The sequence below is a fragment of the Hemitrygon akajei genome, chromosome 13, assembly GCF_048418815.1.
Source record: "Hemitrygon akajei chromosome 13, sHemAka1.3, whole genome shotgun sequence".
Lineage (NCBI taxonomy): Eukaryota > Metazoa > Chordata > Chondrichthyes > Myliobatiformes > Dasyatidae > Hemitrygon > Hemitrygon akajei.
The window spans coordinates 58,923,684-58,949,938 of NC_133136.1; the positions used below are offsets into that span (position 1 = coordinate 58,923,684).

The 26,255-nt window shown below is 40.4% G+C and overlaps 1 protein-coding gene across 1 annotated transcript in view; it reads right to left on the bottom strand.

Moving 5' to 3' along the window:
• The window catches only part of gabrb1 (gamma-aminobutyric acid type A receptor subunit beta1), a 263,066-nt gene that overhangs the window by 46,708 nt on the left and 190,103 nt on the right, over positions 1-26,255 (bottom strand). Inside the window, exons 6-8 of the mRNA XM_073064715.1 lie at positions 14,190-14,327; positions 8,087-8,239; positions 5,902-6,149 (exon numbers count right to left, since the gene is read on the bottom strand). Of these exons, the coding sequence (XP_072920816.1) occupies positions 5,902-6,149; positions 8,087-8,239; positions 14,190-14,327 (539 nt within the window). The remainder of the gene's footprint in view (positions 1-5,901; positions 6,150-8,086; positions 8,240-14,189; positions 14,328-26,255) is intronic.

The following is a 26,255-nucleotide window of genomic DNA, read 5'->3' on the forward strand; positions in this document are numbered from 1 at the left end:
AGGTACATGGAGCTTAGAAAAATAGAGGGCTATGGGTAAGCCTAGTAACTTCTAAGGTAAGGACATGTTTGGCACAACTTTGTGGGCTGAAGGGCCTGTATTGTGCTGAGGGTTTTCTATGTTTCTATGTAAAAGGAATACCACTCCTTTACAGCGGCAATCTAAACGAAAGACTTCCTTCATGGAACAAGTACAAAAGTAAGCAGGGAGTGTTGATGTAGCTGTGCTTATGCTCAAGATTCAACAAGACTCAAGTGAGAGGAAGCAAGTTCAATGCAATCACAATGAAACATTAATTGGCTGGAACGCACATACTCACAAGCGTGATTGCCGACCCTGTTCCGAGCCCATCTGTGAGATGCTCAGGCCCCTCGGCAGAGCCCACAGTTGTGACAAGAGGCTGCTGCTCACAACCTTGAATTGGAACAGTGGGATTTCTTTTCAGATTCCCTGCATGAAGGCCCAGCAAGAAATATTAACCCGTCGGCGCACTCTCATATACTGAGTGTTTTCCTCTGTCATTTCTACAGTGGTTACTGATCTGTTGCACTAGCTCGTTGTTAAGATAGTTGTTTAAAATATCAATTTTCAGGGTCAGGGGACATTGTCGCTGAGATCAGGATACAGTGAAAATTCATAACAGCCTTTGATAAACTAGTAGCACAAAGACAAGAACATTTGCAGATGCTGGAAATCCAAACCACACATACAAAATGCTGGAAGAAATCAGCAGGCCAGGCAGCATCTATGGAAAAGAGTTAACAGTCAACTCCAGTCCTACTGAAGAGTCTTGGCCCAAAATGTTGACTGATTACTCTTTTTCATAGATGCTGCCTGGCCTGCTGAGTTCCTCCAGCATTTTGTGTGTGGTGCTTTGATAAACTAGTGATGAGCTGCTCCCGGAACCTCTGCAGAACTTTTGGGCGAAGCTACTCTCACAGTGATGTTGGACAAGATATTCCAACCTTAGGGCCCAGCAAGGATAAAGCATTGACAATACCACATTCTCAAGGCAGGGGAGCCTGAAGGCGGTGGTGTCCCCATGCACCTGCTGCCCTGATGGTGAAAGAGCTTGCCCATTTGGGAAGTGCTGCTGGACTTTCCTCAGTCGCTGATGACAGGGCATCTTGCGAATAACACACTACAGTTACTGTGCACAGGAGGTGGAGGAAATGTTTAGGCATGAGAATCAATCAGGTTGGTTAGTCCTGGTTGGTAATGACAGCCTTGAGTGTCACTGGAACTGTGCTCATTCAGGCAAGTACTGAATCCTCCAAAACTTTCCTGATTTGGTGCCTTATAAACAGTGTAAGGAGGTGAGCCTCTGATCGGATCTTGCAACCACAGTAGTATAGTAGCTATACTCTTCTGATCTGAAAAAGTCCACCTCAAGTTCACACTGGACAGTTTCTAGTTTTTACAGCACTGGTGGTTAGGTCATGGGTACTAGCCCCTAAGGCTGCCTTGTCATTCAGCGAGATCATCTCAACATTGGGAATCCAAAGATGCAAATTCCACTTAATGAAGAAATTTCACCTCAGTCCTAAATGGCCCTCTCCTTAGGGACCCTTGGTTCAAGGCGTGAAAAATGAGATCTTAGTAGTCACACTTCCAAACATTTTGTAAGTTTCAGCAAGATCTCTCATTCTCATAAACTCTAGTGAATACAGTCCAAACTATTCAAATTCTCTTTAAAAGGCAAAACCTCCATCCAAAGAACTAGTCTGAAGAATTTCCATTGCACCCCCACAATGACACGCACTAAATATCCTTTACCAGGTACAGTGAGTACCGAGGTTGAACACAACAGCCCAGGTGCAGTCTCCTCAAGATATTATATAACTGTGCTAAAAATATTTGCACACGAAAACAAAGTACACTTAATTATTTTGAGAATGCTGTGAACATTGATATGGCTGGTGTGCTGTTATTTTCTTCCTGATAATTCAAATTTAAATGTCTATTTAGTCACTTCAGGAACGATGTTCTTAAAAATGACAAATAGTAGTCAGGGTTAAATAGAAATGAAATATACACTGGTTGGCACACACTCTAAAAACACCTTCCTCATTAATGTTGCTGCTTGATCTGAGAAAGAAAAAAAAATTGACTGCTGGAATTTTATACTTGTGATGCTCATTTCAAACCTTTCTCTATAAAATTTAACAGCAAAATGCCCCTGTCTCATTTTGCTGAATGTTTCTACCTTGCTTCTTCGGCAATCTTTAACCCCATAATTTTCTCCATTTCTTTCTCATGTGCTTTCCCTCCATTTTTCCCCTATAGCTTACTTGTCCCTAATACATCACTGATCTGCTGTCTTTGGCTTCCAATTGCTCAATCTGTCTTCAGTTTTAGTCGACCTGTTTTTGGAAAACTCATTCGCACTTTTACCACCTTCTGAATAAAGAAGTTCCCCTTCATGTTCCCTTTAAATATTTCACCTTTCACCCTTAATCTATTACTTTTAGTTCTAGTCTCGCCCAATCTCAGTGGAAAAAGCCTGCTTGCATTTACCCTATCTATCAAGGCCCTCCGTGGGTTGGGGTTGACCATGGATATCGCGTCCTAGCTGTCTACGTTGTTGGTAGAGCACTGCAGGTAAATACACAAGCCAGTGCAGTACAATATGGAGAGCATGCAGTAGGCTTCCCTTCTCCATGCAGCTGATGAATCTAAAGGAATAGCAGATGCCGATACAGTTTGACACCAGTGGCATTGAAGAATTTTCCAGTCAGCATTGAACTCAACGTAGGACTGCCTTAGGGATTCCAGCTCAAGATTTTCCCCACTGCCTATTAAATGCTCGCAATGGCGTGCATCTCAAATAGCCTTTGATGACCGAGTCCAGCTTCTGGACTTCATGTGTGGCTGGGCTACCAAGCCTGGTGGAACCATTTCTACTGATGTAAGAAGGGGAACAGCGGGTTTTCCTGTCTATAGCCCTCATAATTTTGTATACCTCTATTAAATTTTTCATTATGCTCTAGGGAATGAAGTTCTAATCTATTCAACCTTTAACCTAGGTTCTCAATTCCTAGCAATATCCTCGTAAATCTTCTCTGCACTCTTTCTATCTTATTGATATCTTAAACATGAGAAAGGCTGCAAATGCTGGAAATCCAAAGCAACATGCACAAAACACCGGAGGAATTCAACAGGTCAGGATCTTTCCTGTAGCTAGGTGACTAGATCTGCACACAGTACTCCAAGTTGGGCCTCGCCAAAGTCTTGTACAACTTCAACATGGCATACCAGCTCCTGTACTCAATTCTTTGATTTGTGAAGTCCAGTGGCCAGAAGTTCTCTTTATAACCCCATCTACCTGTGACACCACTTTCAAGGAATTACAGATCTATATTTCAGATCCCTCTGATCTACCACACTCCTCAGTGCCACACAGTTCACTGTGTAAGTCACACTTTGGTTTGTCCTCCGAAAGTGCCTCACCTCACACTAAAACTCATTCATTCTGCCATTTTTCAGCCCATTCTGCATACAATAATATCCAGGCCATAAACTTGAGTACTTCACTCAGTATAGAGCATATTTGATTGCGCTGGAGAGGGTGAAGCGAGATTTACAAAGATGTCTCCAGTATTGGAAAAGTTCAGCAATGAAGAAAGATTAGACAAATATCTTCTTTGGTGCAACAGAAGCCAAAAAAAGGTTTAATTGAAGTGTATAAATTTAAGATTAGAATTGAGAAACATAGAATAGATAGGAAGGATCTACTTCCTTTGAAAGAGAAATCAAAAGGCAGGGGCACAGACTTGTAGCAATTAACAGTGGATTAAAGGGGAGACGGGAATTTTCATGTATCACATCTTAGGAGTTCGGAACTGTATGAAAGTGGAGTAGAAGTAGAAACCCTCAGCATATTTGAAATGTACTTGCAATTATATTTCAAGAGCTGTGACTTGAAGGGCTAAGGATCTTTAGATCTTCAGATTCATTTGTTTATCACATGCACATTGAAACATACAGTGAAAGGTGATGTTTGTGTTAACAACTATCACAACATGTGCAGGGGTTTGGTCTTTGACCTTTGGTATTAACCCCAGGACACGCCAGTCATGGAAGTTTGAACTCTGAGCCTTGAACTATGGAATCACATGGTCTTCTGACCCCAGGACTCACCAGCCTAGGGTTTTGTCCTGGGCTTGGACACAGACTCACAGATATTGGGTCCCCGATTTCTGGATGTGCCGACCCAGGGGCTTTGACCATTGGGTCTCAACTTCTAGACTTGCTGACTTTGGTCTTTAACATTTGGTATCGACCCCAGGACTCACCAATCATGCCACTTTGAACTCTGGGCCTCGAAATCCGGACTTACACAGACTTCTGACCCTGGGACTTGTTGAACGGAGGGGAGGGGGGTCACTGACCCCTGTGCCTGCTGCCCACACAGACCTCGTTGATCTGGGGGGAGGTGGGTGACTGCTCCCTCAGCCTGCTGCCCACACAGACCTCTGATTCTGGGACTCGCCATCCTGGGGGTCACCATACCTCGTCCATGGGACCTGCCAACCTCGGCCATTGACCACAGGGATCACTGGTCTCTGCACCAGCACCTGCTGACCTGACACCATCCATGGGGATCAATAGTCTTCTACCACAGAACACTTTGACCTGGAGTCCGACCCTACCACTGACTCTTCATCTACTGCTCCTGACCTCAAACTCACATCATCCCTGTCTCTAAACCCTAACCTGTCCCCTAAATACCCTCACTGACCCAAAACTATCCCTACAAACCTGAAAAAACTGCTAAGTCTGAGCGACAACCTTTACAAATTCGTTAACAGTGTTGGATAGTTTTATTTGAGCAGCTTGGACACATTTTGAGCTGAATGCTCCCTGCTGTGCTGTATAATGTTTCAATGAAAGATAGTCAGTGCCAGTACTGGTACTGATCACAAAACAAGCTTGTTTTATATTTTAGTTCACTAGTATCCAATCAGGAAGAAATCTGCCATCTTTCCTATTAGTATGACTTCCAAGTCCACAGCAACGGCATTGACTCAACACTTCCTTCTGAATTATCGTCTCAGTTTAACATTGATTGGAAGTGATTAATTAATGCCAGCTTTGGCAGTGATACCCACATGCCAAAAATGTACATAGCAAAATAAGGAACTGCCAATTTATTTCACAGTTCTGGTAAGAGGAAATAAGCATAATATACACTACAGTTTAAGCCTGGTTATCACCAGTATGAAAAGAAAATTGCATTCTGATCACACAATATGTCACCTAACACATTCTCTACCCTTGGATAATCTGCTTGTACTACATGTAGAGAGATTTGCAACAGTCTCCTACAATTGTTATCATTATGCTACTCATTAATAATGCCACAACATAGAACACAATATTAGGAATTTCAGTGTTATTAATTCAGAAACAGTTTGTGATGATAAATGTCTTTCTGCAGTTTGTGTTCAGAAGATAAATTCCCATCTCCGAATATTAGAGTTGCCTTGGGCAGTGAATTTGAGATTTACACAGAGGTAATATAAATGCCCAATGAAAATCTCCAATGTGCTAATCGCCTTTTATTTTTTGTTAAATGTAAGCATAATTTCCAAGAGAAGTAATCAACTTGGACCATCTTTCACCCAAACAGACAGATAGGTTCACATTAATTATGCCTAATGTACAAAAGCATATTTCTGCTTTCTAAAAAGAAACATTTTCTGTAGGATTAAGTCACATTGCACATTTTTATCAACTTAGTTATCCTTCATCTCCATTTCTAGATGAAATCAGAAGGAATGAACAATTCCTCAACCTCTAAGATAGAAAAGAAGCCAGAAATATTGGTAAAGCTGAGATAATTTTTGTTCATTTTACACACTCGCACAGTAAGTTCCAAAATGTTCCATTTTTTTTTACCTGAGCTTTGTTGTTTCCCAGCCTTCCTTTCATTTGGGTCTGAGTGTCTTTCTCAGCTGCTTTCTTCTGAAGCTGTGGCCCTCTTCCAAAGAATATATAGTTAACAAATGCGTACTCCAATAAAGCCAGGAATACAAAGACAAAACAACCCATCAAGTAAATATCAATGGCCTTAACGTAGGGGATCTTGGGAAGGGTTTCCCTGAGGTGGGTGCTGATAGTTGTCATGGTAAGTACAGTTGTGATTCCTGTAAAATAATAACAATCAACAGATGACATTAAAATATCTATAACATATAAAAAGGAACTTGCATTGCATGCAATCATTAGAATTTGTGTTGATGTGGTGCCTTTAACTCAAAAAATCTTAAGTGCTTTACAGAGGCACAATCAAAGCCTCATAACCATCATAAAAATTTAGTCAATAATGTCTTAAATAGGATCTGAAGAAAGAAGAGGAAGTGAAGAGACAGGATTTTTGGTAGTGCTAGGCAAACCAGACAATAAAGAGATGAAGAGAAAATAAGATTTGTGAGACCATGGTCTGAATATGTGGACAGATTGGAGGACATGGGGGAATTAAGGGATGATGTACTTCAGGGATCACGCCTGAGGAGAACATGCTGGATTGAAGCAGAGATTTGGATGAGGTCAAATTCTTGGGGTGAGTTGGAAGAGCTTTGGAGCAGTCAAATCTGGAGCATACAAAGGTATGAGTGAGGGTTTCAGAAAGACCTGAGATATAGCAGAAGTAGGCAGTCTTTGTGATGGAGAAGTTATATGATTAGAAACTCAAGATGGATTCCAAAAGGATGCTCAGGTTATGAGCAACCTGATTCAATCTGGGAAAAAAAAGTCGGTGATGGATGGGATCAGTGATAAGGACACAAAGCCTCATTTCTTCCCATTGTTGGATGATGTGATGAACCCAAGGCTGGATGATGAGCAATACGTTTGATACCACTGAGACAGCAGTGAATAGACAAGAGATTTCAAAGAGTTGGAAACGGAAGTCATCAGTAAACACATGGAAGCCAGCTTCCTATCTGTAGATTGTTTCCAACGGCGATAGGCAGAAGCAGGAAGGGAGGGCAAGCTGGATTCTTGGTTGGAGATTTTTTTAGATAATGAGAATTTCTATATGGCATGAAGAAATGGACCAAACTGAGAGATGCAAAGGGAAAAGACTCAGAGGAGGTATTGGAACCTGAGACAAAGTCAATGTTTTAGGAACAGCTTTTTCTCTCCAGTATCAGATTCCTCAACAGTTCATGAAGCCATGAACACTACCTTATTATACCTCCTTCACACTATTGACTTATTTATATTTAGTAACTTCTAACTTTTATGTCTTTGACTGTACTCTGTCACAAAACAGCAAATTTCACCACATACGTCAGTGATAATAAACTTGGAAAAAAATAGGAGGGGGATAGGTGAAGATGATGTCCTTCATTGACAAACTTTGCAGGAAATGGACAAAATTCTAATCTGCATCACAAGACAAGATCCTTTTTAAATGAAGTCCTCATCATCTTATAGCACACTTCTTGCCCAGAGCCTCCCCCACCCACAACAACAGTAAGATCCAATTATAATCAAACTGGTGGGGGGGGGGGGGGAATGACATTTCATCTGAATGAATTTTCAGTCAGGACCTGAAAGAACTGCGGAAGTGAGAATTCCTGGCAGGGAGTCCCCATTACAGCTGTGCTGTGATATATGATAATCTAGTGCTTATTTTATGAGATTCTCATCACTTCTCATCACGTTCTGCTTAAACCACAGCAGCCACATTTGCTCTGCTTTAATTGTTCTAAGTACCCCATAGGGTTACATGTGTTAATTTTACCCAAGTGATTTATATCAATTAGTGTTAACTGTATTTAGGTGATGAGTGCTAATAAACTTTGTCACACCCATTACTGTTAGAGCAGACCCCAGGAAAAGGTGCTGGTGTGCATGGGCGAGGGACAGAGGATGTGTTATTGTGAATGAAAGTTTTCAAGCAATTAATAAACACCTCTATTATCCTATTCTGCTGTTCCCAACTATCCAGATTTATCGGCAGGGCTTGCATCTCATATTCTATCAGGAATTATGCTCTATTCTCTCATCTCCATTACTGAGACCCATGTTTTATATCCCAAGCACAGATCTAGATTACTGACTAGTAGATGAATACCTAGTGCAACTCTTGCAGCAGAAGCATCATAATTGATCCAGAAGGAGACCCATGACAAAATTGTGATTAAGGTCGATGGCATGTATGTTTGCAGGATGAAGTAGCCGATATTTCTTTTAAGTCGAAAACTCAGTGATAGTCTTGGATAAGAACCTAAAAGATAAAAACATTCAATTAAATGTGAATGTCAATTTTTGTGTGTTACGTGATAGCTTTAGAATCTGTTCTACCATTCAATTAGATCATAACTGATATACTGTACTACCTTTCCCATCTATCCATATTGTCTCTGCCTCACAAAATCTTATGAATACCACATACTATTTCAAATTATCCTGATTTAAATTTTCAGTTTGAAGGGAAAAATGTGACTTACTACCAAGTCAGTGTTCTGAATGAAGTAGCTCTAAGTAGCTATGACATCTTGTTTAGGATTCCCAGTCCAGTGGGAATAATATATAACATCCTCATTAAGAACAATCCTTAATCCCTTTCTAAACCTTAATCTAAGAGTGACTGCTAATGCACAAGGCAGCTGAAGGTGAAAAGCCTAGCAATGGAAGAACTTATTTTGAAGCGCTCAAGTCCTGATGTAAGGTTTTTGACCTCAAATGTCAACTATTCTTTTCCTTCCATTGATAATACTTGACCTGCTGAGTTCTTCCAGCAGGCTGTTTGTTGCTACAGATTCCAGAATCTGTCGTCTCTTGTGTCTGCAAGCCCCAGCAGGTTTCTCAAAGTGCTTCAATCAAGTGTCAACTCATTTCAGAGTTTGTTCTAAATGTCCTAACTGTGATGTGCATTGTCCAATCAAAAGGGACATGCAAGTTTGTTCTATTTTCTCTTTCATTCTTTCATCATTTTTCATAGGATGGGTCTTTTTAAATGCATAAAGATTGGCTGTGCTGGTTCCAACAGTTATTTTCACTAATTCTACAATCTGTATAATTTACTGTAAATAAAACAATGCATTATGTATCTGCTGATTTCAAAAGGCATCACTAAACCTCTGTGGTGTCACAGTCTGCTCAAATACTCATCTACAAAATGTTTTGCAGGAATAAGGTCAGAAAATTCTGGAAATATTAAGCAGGTCAGCAGCAGATGTAGAGAAGGAAACAAGATCGATAACCACATAAAACATCTGCAGAATTTTGGAAATGGCATCAAAGCAAGTGGTGCAGTGCCACAACAGATAGCACTTCTGCCTCAGTGTCAGGGTCCTGGGATCTAACTTGACCTGGGTGCTGTTTATATGAAAATTGCCTGTTGCCCTTGTGCCCACATCGATTTCCTCCAGATCTTTCTGTGTCCACCCTCATCCCAGATGAGCACTGTTGGGTTCAAATGGACTTTGATGGGCATGCGAGAGAGAATAATTTGCTATGCTACAAGTAAATTATACACAGGCCTCCCAACAGTGGCTGGGATGTGGACCACAGGTTACAAAAGGAAATAGAAACGGTGACTCAAAAGAGCAATGTTATGGTAGTCATGGGAGATTTTAACACGCAGGTTGAGTGGGAAAATCAGGTTGGTGATGGATCTCAAGGAAGTGAGTCTGTTGAATGCCTAAGAAAGAGCTTTGTAGAGCAGTTTGTCATGGGGCCTACTAGGGGATCAGCTCTACTGGATTGGGTGTTATGTAATGAACCGGAGGTGATTAGGGAACTTAAGGTAAAAGAACCCTTAGGAACAATGATCACAATATGATTGAGTTCAACTTGAAATTTGATAGGGGGAAAGTAAAGTCTGATGCAGCAGTATTTCAGTGGTATGAGAGAGGAGTTGACCAAAGTAAATTGGAAGGAGCTGCTGGCAGCATTGGTGTGCATTTCTGGGAAAAATGAGGGAGATGCAGGACACGTATTCCAAAATGAAGAAATACTCAAATGGAAAGATAGTACCATTTAGGAAGGGACAAGGGAAATCAAACGAAAAAACAAAAATTAGTGGGAATATAGAGGATTGGGAAGTTTTTAAAAACCTACAGAGAGAAAATAAAAAATTCATTAGAAGGGAAAAGATGAAATATGAAAGCAAGAGCAAATAATATCAAAGTGGATAGTAAAAGCTTTTTCAAATATGTTAAAAATAAAAGAGAAATGAAAGTAGAGTATAGGATCACTAGAAAATAAGGCAGGAGATATAATAATGTGGGACAAGGAGATGGCTGATGAACTAACTGAGTTTGTTGCATCAGTCTTCACTGTGGAGGACACCAGCAGTGTGCCTGATGTAGTGTATGAAGGAAGAGAAGTGGGTGCAGTTACTATTACAAGAGAGAAAGTGCTCAAAAGGTTGAAAGACCTAAAGATACATAAGTCACCTGGACCAGATGAACTGCATCCTAAGGTTCTGAAAGAAGTAGCGTCAGAGATTGTGGTGGCATTAGAAATGACATTTGGAAATCATTTGACTCTGGCATGGTACAGGGGACTGGAAAATTGCAAATGTCACTCCACTCTTTAAGAAAGGAGGAAGGCAGCAGAAAGGAAATTACAGACCAGTTAGCCTGACCTCAGTGGTTGGGATGATGTTAGAGTCAATTGTTAAGGATGAGGTGATGGAGTACTTAGTGACACAGGACAAGAGTACAAAGTCAGCATGGTTTCCTTCAAGGAAAATCCTGCCTGATGAACCTGTTGGAATTCTTTGAGGAGATTACAAGTAGGATAGATAAAAGGGATGCAGTGGATGTTGTATATTTGGACTTTCAGAAGGCCTTTGACAAGGTGCCGCACATGATGCTGTTTACCAAGTTGAGGGCCCATGGTATTACAAGGAAGATACTATCATGGTTAGAAAATTTGCTGATTGGTAGGAGGCAGTGAGTGGGAATAAAAGGATCCTTTCCTGGTTGGCTGCCAGTGATTTGTGCTGTTCCACAGGAGCCGGTGTTGGGACCACTTCTTTTTATGTTGTATATGAATGATATAGATGATAGAATAGATGGCTTTGTTGCCAAGTTTGCAGATGATACAAAGATTTATGGAGGAGCAGGTAGTGTTGAGGAAACAGGTAGGCTGCAGAAGGACTTAGACAGTTTAGGAGAATGGGTAAGAAGATATGCTAGCATTGGAGAGGGTCCAGAGAAGGTTTTCAAGGATTATTCCAGGAATTAAAGGGTTATCATACTAGGAATATTTGATGGCTCTGGGTCTGTACTCACTGGAATTCAGAAGGATGGAGGGGGGATCTCACTGAAATCTTCCAAATGCTGAAAGGTCTAGACTGAGTAGATGTGGTAAGGATGTTCCCCATGGTGGGAGAGTCTAGGACAAGAGGGCACAGCCTCAGGATAGAGGGGTGCCCTTTCAAAACAGAGATGCGGAGAAATTTCTTTAGCTGAAGGGTGGTGATTTTGTGGAGTTTGTTGCCACATGCAGCTGTGGAGGCCAGGTCATTGGTGTATTTAAGGCTTGGTGTATTGATAGGTTCTTGACTGGACATGGCATCAAAGGTTATGGGGAGAAGGCTGAGGAGGAGATAAAAAAAAGGATCAGCCATGATTGAATAGTGGAGCAGACTCGATGGGCCAGATGGCCTAAGTCTGCTCCTATGTCTTATGGTCTAAAATAAGAAATGGGATTGTCAGTTGCTCTCAGATGGTAGTTCAAAAGGATTGTGGGCATTCAGCATGAAACTGGAAAAGCAGCTAATTATATTAAATAATGTTTCCAGCTCGCAAGTCCTCTCTGCTTGCAAGCACAAAATCTGACCTGATAATAATTTAACTAATATTTCACCAGGACAGCAGTGGGAAGCAAGATAGTAGGCTAGCTGGACCTAGGTTATTACTACATCACTCATGTGAAAAGTCTAGTTTACAGTTTTAGTATAATTTTACTATGCTGGGATAGTAGGGACCCATGATAGACAACAATGCTTCAATCAGTGTTCCATAAGTAATTTCTGTTCTGTGTTATTTGCACGACAGGTGCCCTGTCTCCACTTGACCTCTGCCAATCTGGTGAAAGTTGAGTTGTTGGAACATGCATGCAGATTGATGTTCTTTCCTTGTGTCAAAGCAAGTATCTTAATATGGAAAGGATTAGAACAGTAGGTCATCGAAGAAACGTCTCTCCCCTTGTTCATTCCACTTTCTCTTTAGGAATTGGAAGGATTGATGGCCTTTTTGAGTTCAAATTAAGTTGCCAGAGTTGAGATTTTCTTTCAAGAATGTAAAAATCTTGTGAAAACTTAATTATATCCCAATGATTGCATAATTAAAAAAAATATGTGCAGTCTTGATATCACATGAGGAACATTATGTTTAGTTCTGGTTGCATGATTATAGAAAGAGCGTGAACGCTTTAGAGATAGTGCAGAGGAGATTTATCAGGTTGATATCTGGATTAGAAAGCTTGATTTATGAGAATAGGTTGACTGAACTAGGGCTTTTCTCTTTGGAGAGGAAGAAGCTGAGAGCTGATAGGATAGAAGAGTAAAAGATGATAAGTAGCATAGATTGAGTAGACAGCCAGGAACTTTATCCCAGGGTAGAAAAGGGCTAATAGCAAAGGGTATAAATTTAAAGCACAGGGAAGAAAATATAGGGGGTTGTAAGAGGCAGGTTTTTTACACCAAGAGTGGGAGGTGTATGGAATGTGTTGCCTGGGGTGGTGGTAGGATGGTGCACAGATACATTAGGGACATTTAACAGGCTCTTAAATATGCACATAGATGAAAGAAAAATAGAGGGCTATGTTGGAAGGAAAGGGTCAGATTAATCTGGGAGTAGGTTTGAAGAGTCAGCATCCCATGATGGGCTGAAGGGCCAGTATCTACTGATATGTTCTATATACTGAATCATTGGAGCAAATATTACTGTTATCGTGCATTAAGTTAAGAGATTGCCTGGCTCTAGAGATCAGAGGAAGATTGACAGTAAAGATTGTGCAAAGCCTTACTAATTTATCTTATAGTGTTGCATACAAATGGTCTGTCCTCCTCAAGTGCAAAGAGGAGACAAACTTTATTGTCCTTATTTTGCCTTACATCCATATGGTTTTACCAAGTTTTAAGTCTCACCTAGTTTGGCAGATCATTTAAAAGCAATGAGAAGGACTGAGATTATGCAGTTTTATTCTCTTTATTAGGCCAGAATTCAATCAACTGGAGAATGGTCATGCAAACTGGGTTCATTTGTTGACACTGCATTCTAATGAACACCAACAAATTATATGGGTGACCAATTTAATTCAAAGCAATTCAGACACAAAAAAATAATTTCATTAGATTCCAATTATCAACTTCAAGCTATGGAGAAACTCAATCAGCAACCATACATCTATCCTTTTGTTGTAATCACTGTAGCTTTAAGTTGATTTTGGAATCTAATGAGATCTAATGTCACCTTTTAATAGATTTTTCTAAATGAAATCTGAAAAATTTAAATGGACTTTTCTTACTAAAGTGGACCGACTACAACTATTAACCAACATTTACAACTGAGACTAATGTCTTTTGACAGCTCTTGGATAGAATGTGCACAAATTCAAAATTAAGTAATTGCTGATGAAAAAAGTGAAATTACTGGATATAACTCTGCCAACATCAGGGAAGAGAGAGAAACAGGGTTAATGGCTCAGGCCAATGGCCTTACAGCAGAGTTGGAAGTAAATTAGGTATTCTTTCAGTCCCCTATTTCATGATGAGGAAGGACTTACGAGAGGTGGCAGTGGGGAAGGGTGGTGTTTATATGCTGTTCTCTTGCCCAATCATTTTATAAAATCATACACCACTGAATTGACATCAATAGTAATTGAATAATCATCAAAAGGCAGGCAGCATCTGTTTATTGTGGATTAATTTCTTATTAACAAGAATTGGATTTCTAATTTTCATGTTCACAGAATCTAATGTCTACTTCAGCTGTCTACTGGCACTGCCGACAAAATCGCTCCACATTTGGCAGTGGTACTAACATAACCCCTGCAGTGATCTAGGGCAGGCATTGTCACTGTTAAATTGATGTGTCTTGTATCTAATTCAACCCTGAAAAATAGACGCACTAACTACCAACTTCTGTCTGTGACCTTACAATCACATGGAATTCAGCACCTTAATTATAGTAAATATTTACTATCAAACTGATTACCTGTGGCAAAAACTGCTCTCTTTGAAACAAGTTTGTGCTCAACAATGGAAAACTGTGGCAATTCAATCTTCTCCACTCCTGTGACTGCATAGTTACCACCTGTCCACTGAAATTCAATATCATCTGTTGTATATCCATCTAGAAAACAAAAGAGAAGGGGAAAAAAGGTATTGGGAAAGAATTGGAACTCATTATGAAAGACAGAACAATCCTTCAAATGCTTTGTCAGTATTTTGAAAGATAAAAACTTCACTTGTAATGGTTAAAAGTAGTAAAGAAATGAAAGCAATGAGTAGTGCTGAGGCTACCATGGCAACTGTGATTTGATGACCTTCTTCTGAAAGAGGGAACTGTGGGTCATGTCTCAATTCAAAAAGCTGAACATAAAAAGGGAGACTGTCATAAGTATAAAGCACTAAGGGAAAGAGGAGTCACCTTTTGGATGAAATGTTAATCTGAGAGACATTTTCACAATTTCAACAATATAATAAATCATTCTCACAATATTTTGGAAAGGAGCTTTGGACATTTCAAATGAACACACAATTTGGAAGCAACAATAAACTTTGATACATCTTTTAAATTTGAGCAAACCCAGCAACCTTTCATTCAATATTTTCATAAGATTTAAATTTTTATTTTTTTATTTTTTTAGGTAATCTTTTTTCTTCTTCTCCGTGATGTTTCAGATTTGACCAGCAGGTATTTTTTTCACTTTTCTTTTGTAAATTATATCCTCAAATGGACTGCCCAGTCTTCTTTTTTTGTTTTGGGTTAGTTTAGTGGGTTTTTTTCTTCAACAATAAAAATTTTGAGTCTTTTTTTTATGAACTGTTAAGAGGAGTTGTGGTTCCTTTTATATATTAGCAATACTATATTATACACGATTTTGACAGTGTATATTCCTTTCTTTGTATTATTGAAATATATATTTGATATAACTTCTCTGATTTGTATTTATTCTTATATTTTAAATCAATAAAAAAAGATTGAAAATGAACAATAAACTAATTGATCCCTTGAGTTTGCTCTGCTATTCAAGGTCAGCATTTATCTAACTAATCTTAATTCCACATTGATCAACTCCTGATAATCTTTCACCCCTTTGCTTATCAAGAACCTATCCACCTCTTCCTTAAAAATAACCAAATCTCTGCTTTTCCAGTCTTACCAAACCCAACTTCGAAAGACAAATGTTTGCCTCATCTCTGTCTTAAAGTTATGGCTTCCTGGTGACCCTCCCTAAATTTTAATCTTTTCGTGCCCATTTCCCAAACAGATTATCTAGTCACTAATGCACTGAGATTTGTAGGAACTTCCTATGTCCAAATTGGCAGCTGTATGGCTGAGAACAGTGACTACACTTTAAAAAGACTCCAACTTCTTGCACCTTCAGAATTGATTTTGTTTGAATGTCATGATGACTCACACACCAGCACCAAAATTGTGCCTTAACATTTGTTGTAGTGCAAATCTGTTTGGTTTCAATTCCACAATATTCATTGCAGGCTCCTGGTAGGTAAACTTCCTTCAGAACATCATAACAGATTTGAGTATTTTTTCAATTGCTTAGATTTCTTGAAGCATCACAGCAGAAACCATTACAGTATGATTGATGGCTACTGGTCAGTTCTTCGAATGAAACTTGGCTTCAATGATGTCAAACTATTCTTTTTTGTCCCTTCTTGAGATAACTCAGGTTACTAGCAGCAATATGGTATAAGTTAGCATTGTGAGTTTAGGACAGAACACAAAGAGGGGAAAACCATTACATCAGATCGATGTTATGGGGACCAATCTGGGATTTCCCGTGACTTCCACAAAATACAATACTGAATCCTGCCTAATCTTTTACACAACTCCAATTACTATGTACTCCGGATGGAGGGATCCCAGTCCACAATCTGATTCAAGATTCAAGAGTCAAGGTTGCTTAATGTCATTTCCAATACACAAGTGTCAGAAGGAAAGAATTGTTACCCCGGATCCAATGCAGTACAAAAGAACACAATAAGACAAAGAACACAATAATAAAAAAACAAAATAAATATAAATACATAAGATAGCTTATACACATAGATCGCTTGTATGTACATAAAGTGATGCAGGGTTCAGACAAGTCTATACATAAGGTGACTGAATGATAATGATAAATTAAAGGTGTGGAGGGGGGAGTTGGCACAGACTGGTGCAAAGCTTGTCATGATGGTGCCCCGACGACTCCACCAGGAGGTAAGGGCGCAAGAAGAAGAAGAAGAAGAAGAAGAAGAAGAAGAAGAAGAAGAAGAAGAAGAAGAAGAAAAGGGGGGGAGTTGTAGGGTGGGTTAGTGGTTGGTGGTGTTGATCAGCCTTACTGCTTGGGGAAAGTAACTGTTTTTTATTTTTTATTTTATTTAAAGATACAATGCGAAATGGGCACTTCTGGCTCAATGAGCCCCATTGCCCAGCAACCCACCTATTTAACCCTTGCCTAATCACAGGATAATTTAAAGTGACCAATTACCCTATAAACCAGTACATCTTTGGAATGTGGGAGGAAACCAGAGCACCCAGAGGAAACCCATGCGCTCACAGGAACGGCGTACAAGCTTCTAACAAACGGTGTCAGAATTGAACTCTGAACTCTGGTGTCCCAAGCTGTAATAGCATTGTGTTAATCACCATGCTATCGCGAGTCTGGTGATCCTGGCATGGATGCCACATAGCCTCTTCCCTGATGGAAGTGGAAGCAAACAGTTCAGAACAGGTTGTGTGATATCCTTCATGATATTGCTGGCCTTTTCCCAGCACTGTTCTGTATGTATGTCATTGATGGCAGGTAGGCTGGTGCCAGTGATGTGTTGAGCAGTTTTGACTACCTGTCATAGAGCCTTCCTCTCTGTTGTACTGCAGTTTCTGTACCATGCAGTGACACAGCTTGTTAGGATGCTCTCTACTGCACCTCAGTAGAAGTTTGTGTGCATTGACAATGACGAGTCCAGCTCTCTTCAGAAAGTTCCAATGGTCCAAATGGTTCCATTGTAATATCAGGGAGTGTGTACAGTATACAGCCTGAAATTCTTACTCTTTACAGACATCCATGAAAACAGAACAGAGCCCCAAAGAATAAATGACAGAAAAACATTAGTGCCCCAAAGCCCCTTCTCCCTCCTACCACGCACAAGCAGCAGCAAGGCATCAACCTCCCCCACTGCCCTACCCATCTCAGCAGAAAGCCTTACTGCCCACCACCCACCCACCAAGCAACAGCAAAACCCCCGGCAGAAACTATTGTATACCCGACAGTTCGACATGCCACACGCTTTCTCCCTCTCTCTAACAAGGGACAAAGAAGGGTTACCAGAGAGGTGAGTGGCAAGCCAAACAAACAGTTGCTATTAGGATGTTACAATCTGCCATGTTGCTTTTTATTCTGAGATTCTCCAACTTGAGAATCGTTAGCCAATTCTTCCCATCATCAAAAGAAAGAGAGAGAGAGAGAGAGAGAGAGATAGCTCGAGTACAAACAGAGAGACAAATTGCTCAAGTACAGAGACCTCTGTCAGCTGCATTCACTGCTGAGAAATTCTGATGTTCCTTCTCCCGTAACGCTTCAGTGAGTGACACCGGCATGGAATTGTCTGTCTACATGGCCGCGCAGGGTTGCATTCCGGAGGTACAGGTCTTCCAAACCGCTCCTGAAGAATGTCAGCAAATGGCTGGTTGGTGAACTCCAGGAGTGGGAACTCATTGGCTGTGAAAAACCGCAGTGTGAGTGCAGCTGCAGATCGTGGACTGTGTGAGCTTTCCTGATTGTGTAGGATGTGTTCTGGGACCATGAGGGGTTGTATGAGATGTGCACTCCCAGGCGTTTGAAACTGCTCGTAACTTCCACTGCTGCGTTGCCAATGTAAAGAGGGGTGTGAGGGCCAATTCTTTTGAAGTTGATAATCATCTCCTTTGTCTGACATTGTGTCACGACGTGTGCTGGCAGTGTCAAAAACCAAGTGTAGAGGAAAGATAGACTTCAATGTAGAGACGGTGACCAGAGCAAGATGTAACATTATCAAAAACTAGGACCCCCTGATTTGCACTAATTGGGCATCAACTTAAATAATACAAGTAACATGGAATCTCCAAGCCTATGAAAATAAACTTCAGAAGTTTAAACAAAAAGCACCAGGAGACCACATTATAAAGAGAGAGTCACTCAAGAAGAAACACAAGGAACTCTAAACGATTAATGATTCTCATTAGACAATTGACTACTTCAAGTGCTCTACAAACCTTAGAGCCCAAAGCTCTCTGGCTTCCTACACAAGCCCAAAAAGCTCATTACAGCAGCCCCCTCCCTATAGCCAATACTCAATGGCTCAGGGAGACCTGAAAACTTAGGAGAGACCTGCAAACTTTAAGAACCTTGATGATTTTGCCGACTTTCAGAACTTTGGAATGTTGACAAGCTCAGAATGTGGACTTGAGAAACTTGGAATGCGGACTTGAGAATAGATGACATTCTCACCTAAAGAGGACTGATATCAAAATGTTGCGGTTCAACTCTTGCTGGGTCCATTACTGTTGCAATGTGTGCTGGCAATGTTGGAACCCAAGTGCAGAGGAAGGACAGAGTTCAATGTAGAGACAGAGAACTGAGTTCATTCATAAGAATTCGGTCGCGCAGCTGAATGACACCACAAGACGTAACATACTCATATCTAGGACCCCGCGATTAGCACTAATTTGGTATCCACTTAAATAATATGTTACACTGAATCTTCGAGCCTATCAAAATAAACTTGACAAGATTAAACAGAGGGCTCCAGGAAACTGCATTACAAAGTATGAGTTGCTCAGAAAAAAAAGCACAAGGATCTCTAAGTGATTAATGACTTTAGTTAAACAACAATTACCCAATTCAGGTGCTCTAAAACCCTTGGAGCCCAACCCACTTTGGCTCCCTGCACTAACCCAAAGAGCTCATTACACTTTGTTAACATTTGTGAATAGGTTATATGCCTGGCACCTGACAGAGTGTAAATTCAGAGAGCTCTCTTTAATTTTCTTTTTGTACTTTCTCTCAAAGGATAACTTCTCAAAGTTCTAAGTTCAAAGTAATTTTATTATCTAAGTACATATACGTAACCATGTACTGTACTTCCCTGAGATTCATTGTCTTGTGATCATTTACAGTAAATACGAAGAAACAAAATAGTATCAATAAAAGACTGCACACAACAAAAATAAACAACCAATGTGCAAAAGACAGCTAATTGTTCAAATACAAAAAAAAAGAAAAATAATATATAAGTAATCAATATTGAGAACATGAGTTGTAGAGTGCTTGAAAGTGAGTTCATGGGTTGTGGAATCAGTTCAGTGTTGGGTGAGTGAAGTTATCAAGAACCTTGTGGTTGAGAGGTAATAGCTGTTCCTGAACCTGGTGGTGTGGGACATGGGGCTCCGGTACTTCCTTCCTGATGGCAGCAGTGAGAAGAGAGCATAGCCTGGAAGGTAAAGGTCCTTAATGATGGGTGCTGCTTTCTTGTAGATGTGCTCATTGGTTGGGAGGGCTTCACCCATGATGGACCGGGCTGTATCCACTACTTCTCCTAACTAGGACAGGGAGATCTCAGTCCTAGCAGCTCATTGTATAGCTGCAGCCATGACAAGCATTTGTTAAATCCTATTCACACACAATACAACTAGGCTTGAACTACAGGTACTTTGTGTGGACATTGTAGCTAGTTGCCCTCTGACCAGTTTAGGCACCTGAGGTGCACAGTAGCTTCCAGGCATCCATCTGCCATCCAATGATAAGATTTCATTTCAATGTACAATTCAAATTGGATTTTCGGGACAAGTGATTGAAGTCACTTGGTAAGTTTACCCATGCTTCGTCTCAGTATAACTAAATGGTAAATAAAGTCTACATGCTAGATATACAATGATTGGGTGTTAGTTTTCTGCTATTACTTTCAGCTACTACCATATGTGCTTCCATTTCTTAGTTTAATCCTCATCTGATAACCCACATCGAAGGTTTCCAGTAATCTTTTTCAATGTACTCCTGGTCTTCTTGCAAAGATTTTTAAGGATTAGTTTCCTTCTTTATTACATTTAGGTAGAAATTCACTCTTGATCATAAACGCAACACTCTGTGGTTATGTGTCGGTTTTGCTTACAAGAATCAGCTCTTTGCAGTGAATCGAACAAGAAATTGGAAGCTGTTTACAAAGCACAGCTGCAGCCATATACAGTACATATAGTACATTTATTGTACGATCAAGGACAGATCTTATTAAACAATTTATGTTCCTGGTTTTTGTTTCCCATTATACATTTCCTCCCTGAAGCTATTAAATTGATTCTTGACTGAAGTATTAAATAAAACTTTTACATTAACTGAGCACCTCACACCTTATCAGGCCTTCTCTAAGAGCTTCTCAGCCAATGAAGTATGGTGTCCGTGTAAGCAAATGCAGCAGCCAGTTTATATTTAGGAGTGTCCCTGCTCTTCTTCAAATTGTATCTTGACAAATTTTAAGACCATAAGACATAGGATCAGAATTAGGCCATTTGGCCCATTGAGTCTGCTCCACCACTCAATCACGGCTGATCCTTTTTTCTCCCCTCCTCAGCCTCACTCCCTGGCCTTCTTCCCATACCTTTGATGCCATGGCCAATAAAGAACCTATCAAACTCTTAAATACACACAACGACCTGGCCTCCACAGCTGCCTGTGGTAACAAATTCCGCATATTCACCACCCTTTGGCTAAATTTCTCTGCACATCTGTCTTAAATGGACACCCATCTATCCAGAGGTTGTGCCCTTTTGTCCTAGACTCTCCCACCATGGGAAACATCCTTTCCACATCTACTCTGTCTAGGCCTTTAAATATTCAAAAGGTTTCAATGAGATCCCCCCACATTCTTCTAAGTTCCAATGAGTACAGGCCCAGAGCTATTAAATGTTCCTCATATGATAACCTTTTCATTCCTGGAATCATCCCTGTGAACCTCCTCTGAACCTTCTCCAATGCCAGCACATCTTTTCTTAGATAAGGAGCCCAAAACTGTTCACAGTACTCAAGGTGAGGCCTCACCAGTGCCTTATAAATCCTTAGCATCACATCCCTGCTCTTATATTCTAGACCCCTTGAAATGAATGCTAACATTGCATTTGCCTTCCTCACTATTGACTCAAACAGCAAGTTAACTTTTAGGGTGTCCTGCACATGGACTCCCAAGTCACTTTGCATCTCAGATTTTCTCCCTGTTTAGAAATTAGTCTTCACATTCATTTCTTCTATCAAAGTGCATGAACATGCATTTTCCAACATTGTATTTCATTTGCCACTTTCTTACCCATTCTCCTAATCTGTCTAGGTCCTTCTGCAGCCTTCCTGTTTCCTCAACACTTCCTGCCCCTCCACCAGTCTTCATACCATCTGCAAACTTGGCAACAAAGCCTTCTAAATCCATCTATCACCTAAATCATTGATATACAGCATAAAAAGAACTGGTCCCAACACCGACCCCTGCGGAACACCACTAGTCACTGGCAACCAATCATAAAAGGATCGTTTTAGTCCCAGTCACTGTCTCCTACCAATAAGCAAATGTTTAAACCATGATAGTAACTTTCCTGCAATACCGTGAACTCTTAACTGTCTAAGCAGCATCATGTGTGGCACCTTGTCAAAGGCCTTTTGAAAATCCAAGTATACAATATCCACTGCATCCCTTTTATCTGTCCTACTTGTAGTCTCCTTAAAGAATTCCAACAGGTTCGTCAGGCAAGATTTTCCCTTGAGGAAAGCATGCTGACTTTGTCCTATCTTGTCTTGTGTCACCAAGTACTCCATAACCTCATACTTAATTATTGATTCCAACATTGTCCCAACCTCTGAGGTCAGGCTAACTGATCTATAATTTCCCTTCTGGCTCCTCCCTCTTTTCTTAAAGAGTGGAGTGAAATTGCAATTTTCCAGTCCTCCAGAACCATTCCAGGGTCCAATGAGTTTTGAAAGATCATTAATAATGCTTCCACGATCTCTACCACTACCTCTTTCAGAATCCTATGGTGTAGTTCATCTGGTCCGGGTGACTTATGTATCCTTAGGCCTTTCAGCTTTTTGAACACTCCCTTGTAAGTAACTGCACTCACTACTCTTTCCTCAAACCCTCAACACCTGGCACACTGCTAGTGTCTTCCACAGTGAAGACTGATGCAAAATACTCATTTAGTTCATCTGCCATCTCTTTTCTCCCGTTAGTATTTCTCCGTCCTCATTTTCTACCGGTCCTGTATCTACTCTCATCTCTCTTTTATTCTTATATACTTGAAAAAACGTTTTCTATCCACCTTGATATTGTTTGCTAGCTTGCTTTCATATTTCATATTTTCCTTCTATTGATTCTCTTAGTTGCTTTATGTAGGTTTTTAAAAGCTTCCCAATCTTCTATCTTCCCGCTAATTTTTACTTTGTCGTATGCCCTCTCTTTTGCTTTTACATTAGCGTTGGCTTCCCTTGTCAGGCACAGTTATACTATTTTGAGTATTTCTTTGTTTTTGGAATATATCTATCCTGCACCTTGCTTATTTTTCCCAGAAACTCAAGCCATTGCTGTTCTGCTGTCATCCCTGCCAGCATCTCCTTCCAATTTACTTTGGCCAGCTCCTCTCTCATACCACTGTAATTTCCCTTACTCCACTGAAATGCTGCAATGCTAGACTTTACTTTTTCCTGTGCAGTTCTTGTTGCACTAGATAGCTTAAAGAATATTACTCTATTTATGTTTGGGTGTAGGATCCTTGGGGTAGATGAGCTTCTGTCTAAGTGTGTTTGTAGTTTTGAAAAATACAAGGATTTGGTGTTTGTTGATAATCCTTCATCCCTGAGCAGAGGGAGTGGGGTACAAAACCACCTATCAGCTATTGACAATGTAGTCCTAACATCTTTACCCCGGCATCTCCATAACAGTTCACACCTCCATTCATTGCTATACCTTTAAACACCCCACAACTACTGCTTGATATGCAATGACCAGGATGTCTGAGAACCTTCATAGACAGATTCTCTCAGTTGCTCTCTGTAGATTTTTAAAAGCTTCCCAACACTCTATCGTCTGGCTAATTTTTGTTTTGTTGTATGCCCTCTCTTTTGCTTTTCCAGTAGTTTTGATTTCTCTTTCAGCCACAGTTGTACTATTTAGCCATTTGAGTACTTCTTTGTTTTTGGGATATATCTATCCTGCACCTTCCCCATTTCCCCCAGAAACTCCCGTCTTTTCTATTCTGCTGTCATCCCTGCCAGCATCCTACTTTGGCCAGCTCCTCTCTCATACCACTGTAATTTCCTTTACTGCACTGAAATACTGCAACATCAGACTTTACTCTCTCCCTATCATATTTCAAGTTGAACTCAATCATATTGAGATCACTGCCTCCTCAGGGTTCTTTTACATTAAGCTCCTTAGTCGCCTCTGGGAGATTAGGGAGCTTAAGGTTCATTACATAATACCCAATCCGGTATAACTGATCCCCTAGAAGGCTCAGCAACAACCTGCTCTGAAAAGCCATCTCGTAAGCATTCAACAACTTCACTCTCTTGGGATCCATTACCAACCTAATTTTCCCATTCTACCTGCAGGTTAAAATCTCCCGTGACTATCATAACATTGCCCTTTTGACACACGTTTTCTATTTCCCATTGTAATCTGTAGTCCACATCCCACCTACTGTTTGGAGACCTGTATATAATTGCCATCAGGGTCCATTTACCTTTGCAGTTTTTTGACTCAACCCAGAAGGATTCAACATCTTCTGAACCAATCTTTCTAATGATCTGATGTCATTCTTTACCAGCAGTACCACACTACCCCCTACCTCCCTATTTCTCCGATACAACATGTAACCTTGGACATTCAGCTCCCAACTACAACCATCTTTCAGCCACAATTCAGCGATGGCCACAACATCATACCCGGCAATCTGCAAAAGTGCAACAAGATCATCCACCTTATTTCTTACACTCTGTGCATTGAGATATAATCCTTTGAATATGGTATTTGCTACCTTTTTTGATTCTGTATCCCTAATGCACTGAAACTCACTTTGCTGGCTACAATTTTATCCTATCATCTGCCTGCTCTTCTTTACAGTCTGACTGCACGCTACCATCTGTCCTTTCCTGAGTCACTTCACTCTGTTTCCCATCCCCCTGCCAAATTAGTTTAAACCCTCCCCAACAGCTCTAACAAACCTGCCTGCGAGAATATTGGCTCCCTTGGGTTCAGGTGTAACCCATCCCTTTTGTACAGGTCAGATATCCCCCAGAAAAGATCCCAATAATCTAAGAAGCTCTGTCTCCTGTACCAGCTTCTCAGCCACAAATTTATCTGCCAAATCATCTGGTTTCTACCCCCAATGGCACATAGCACAGGGAGCAATCCAGAAATTACTACCTTGGCGGGCCTGCTTCTCAGCTTTCTGCCTAGATCTCTCAACTCTCTCTTCTGGGCCTCATTAGTACCAATATGCACCAAGACTCTCTCCCTCTCCAAAATGTGGATATGACCTGAGACATCCCTGACCCTGGCACCTGGGAGGCAACATACAATGCGGGTGTCCTGATCATGTCACAGAATCTCCTGTCTGTTCCCTTGACTATTGAGTTCCCTATCACTACTGCTCCCCTCTTCTCCCTCTTTCCCTTCTGCACCATGGACCCATGATCAGTGCCTGTGACCTGCTCTCTGTGGCATTCCTCTATTAAATTCCCAGATAAGGGCTTTGTTTGCTGTGTATTTCCAATGTTAAACTTCCACCCATCTAGAGCCATTCTGCATCAATTTGTCCACTATATTATGTGCTGGAATCCCTGAAGTTTGACTTTATAGCACAGCACTAGAACGCAGTAGCAAGAATGATACGTGCGGGCTGGCACTAGAAAGTAATACTTCCATCAGTTATTTGGCTTCATTCTTCTACTTACCTACAAATATGCCCACTATCATATGCTGAAATCCCTTTAACCTTATGCCACAGCATTGCGAATCAGAAACAAGAGTGATATACTTGCACGTTGGTCTTCAGCAGAGCTAACCTTACTCTGCGGAACATTATGGAACATTGGTCACCACTATTCAGACCCACCACTGATACTGTCCACTGCTAACAGGATTACTTACTGTTGCCAATTGATAATAATTTTCTCGTGGCTTCTTGGGAAATGGGTCTATTAATTCTGAGGGTTTCCAAGAGGAATTTGGTTGGAATCTCAGTGAAATAGTGTGCCATGCACCATTTCTCTGAGGGGTCAAGTGGTCACAATGACTCTAGCAAAGCAAGAGAACTATTGAGTATTTGCAGGATATTAGGCAGTGAAATAATTATTTCACTAATTCTGACTGGGGCACTTGGGATTCCCAATTTATATTTGGAGGGTTGGTTACCCCTTCTCTTATAGCTTTCCCTCCAGCCTCTTTTAAAAGATTCTGTCATTCAAATTAGAAATTTGTTGCAGCCTCTAACCACCATTTCCAATATCCATGTATTAAATTCTCCAGTCAGATGTTTTCACCAGCTAATATATTCCTTCCTTTGGCTCCCAAGATTCTCAATCCTCCTTGTTGAATCTTTTAAAATATTTAAATCTATGTACACTGAAATTTTTTTTTGTTTTTTTTTCAGTTCAATAATATGGTATCATTAGTCATCAATCCTGGTAGAAGTTTTACAATGGCTGTCAAGTGCAGAACATTTGTACTGGTTCTCCAAAAAGCTGGATATTCTAATCTTTGATTGTTCAGTTCTGATACGTAATGTAAATACCACAGGTCAATGAAGGTGTTGTTGTGCAATGGAAAATCTGGTTGTTACAACTACAAGAAATAATTTAATATTCAAAATGGAAACTGAGTTAGCCAATAAGGCAAAATTAAATAAGCTTTGCTGTCAGCAATAAAAGCCAACTCATTAGTTTGATCCTTCAATGAGCCTGTCTTAAGAGAGAAAGCACAACTTGTACAGGTTTAGCTGGACAGAATTTATTTGCTTCATCAACAATCTTTTATCAGAAGG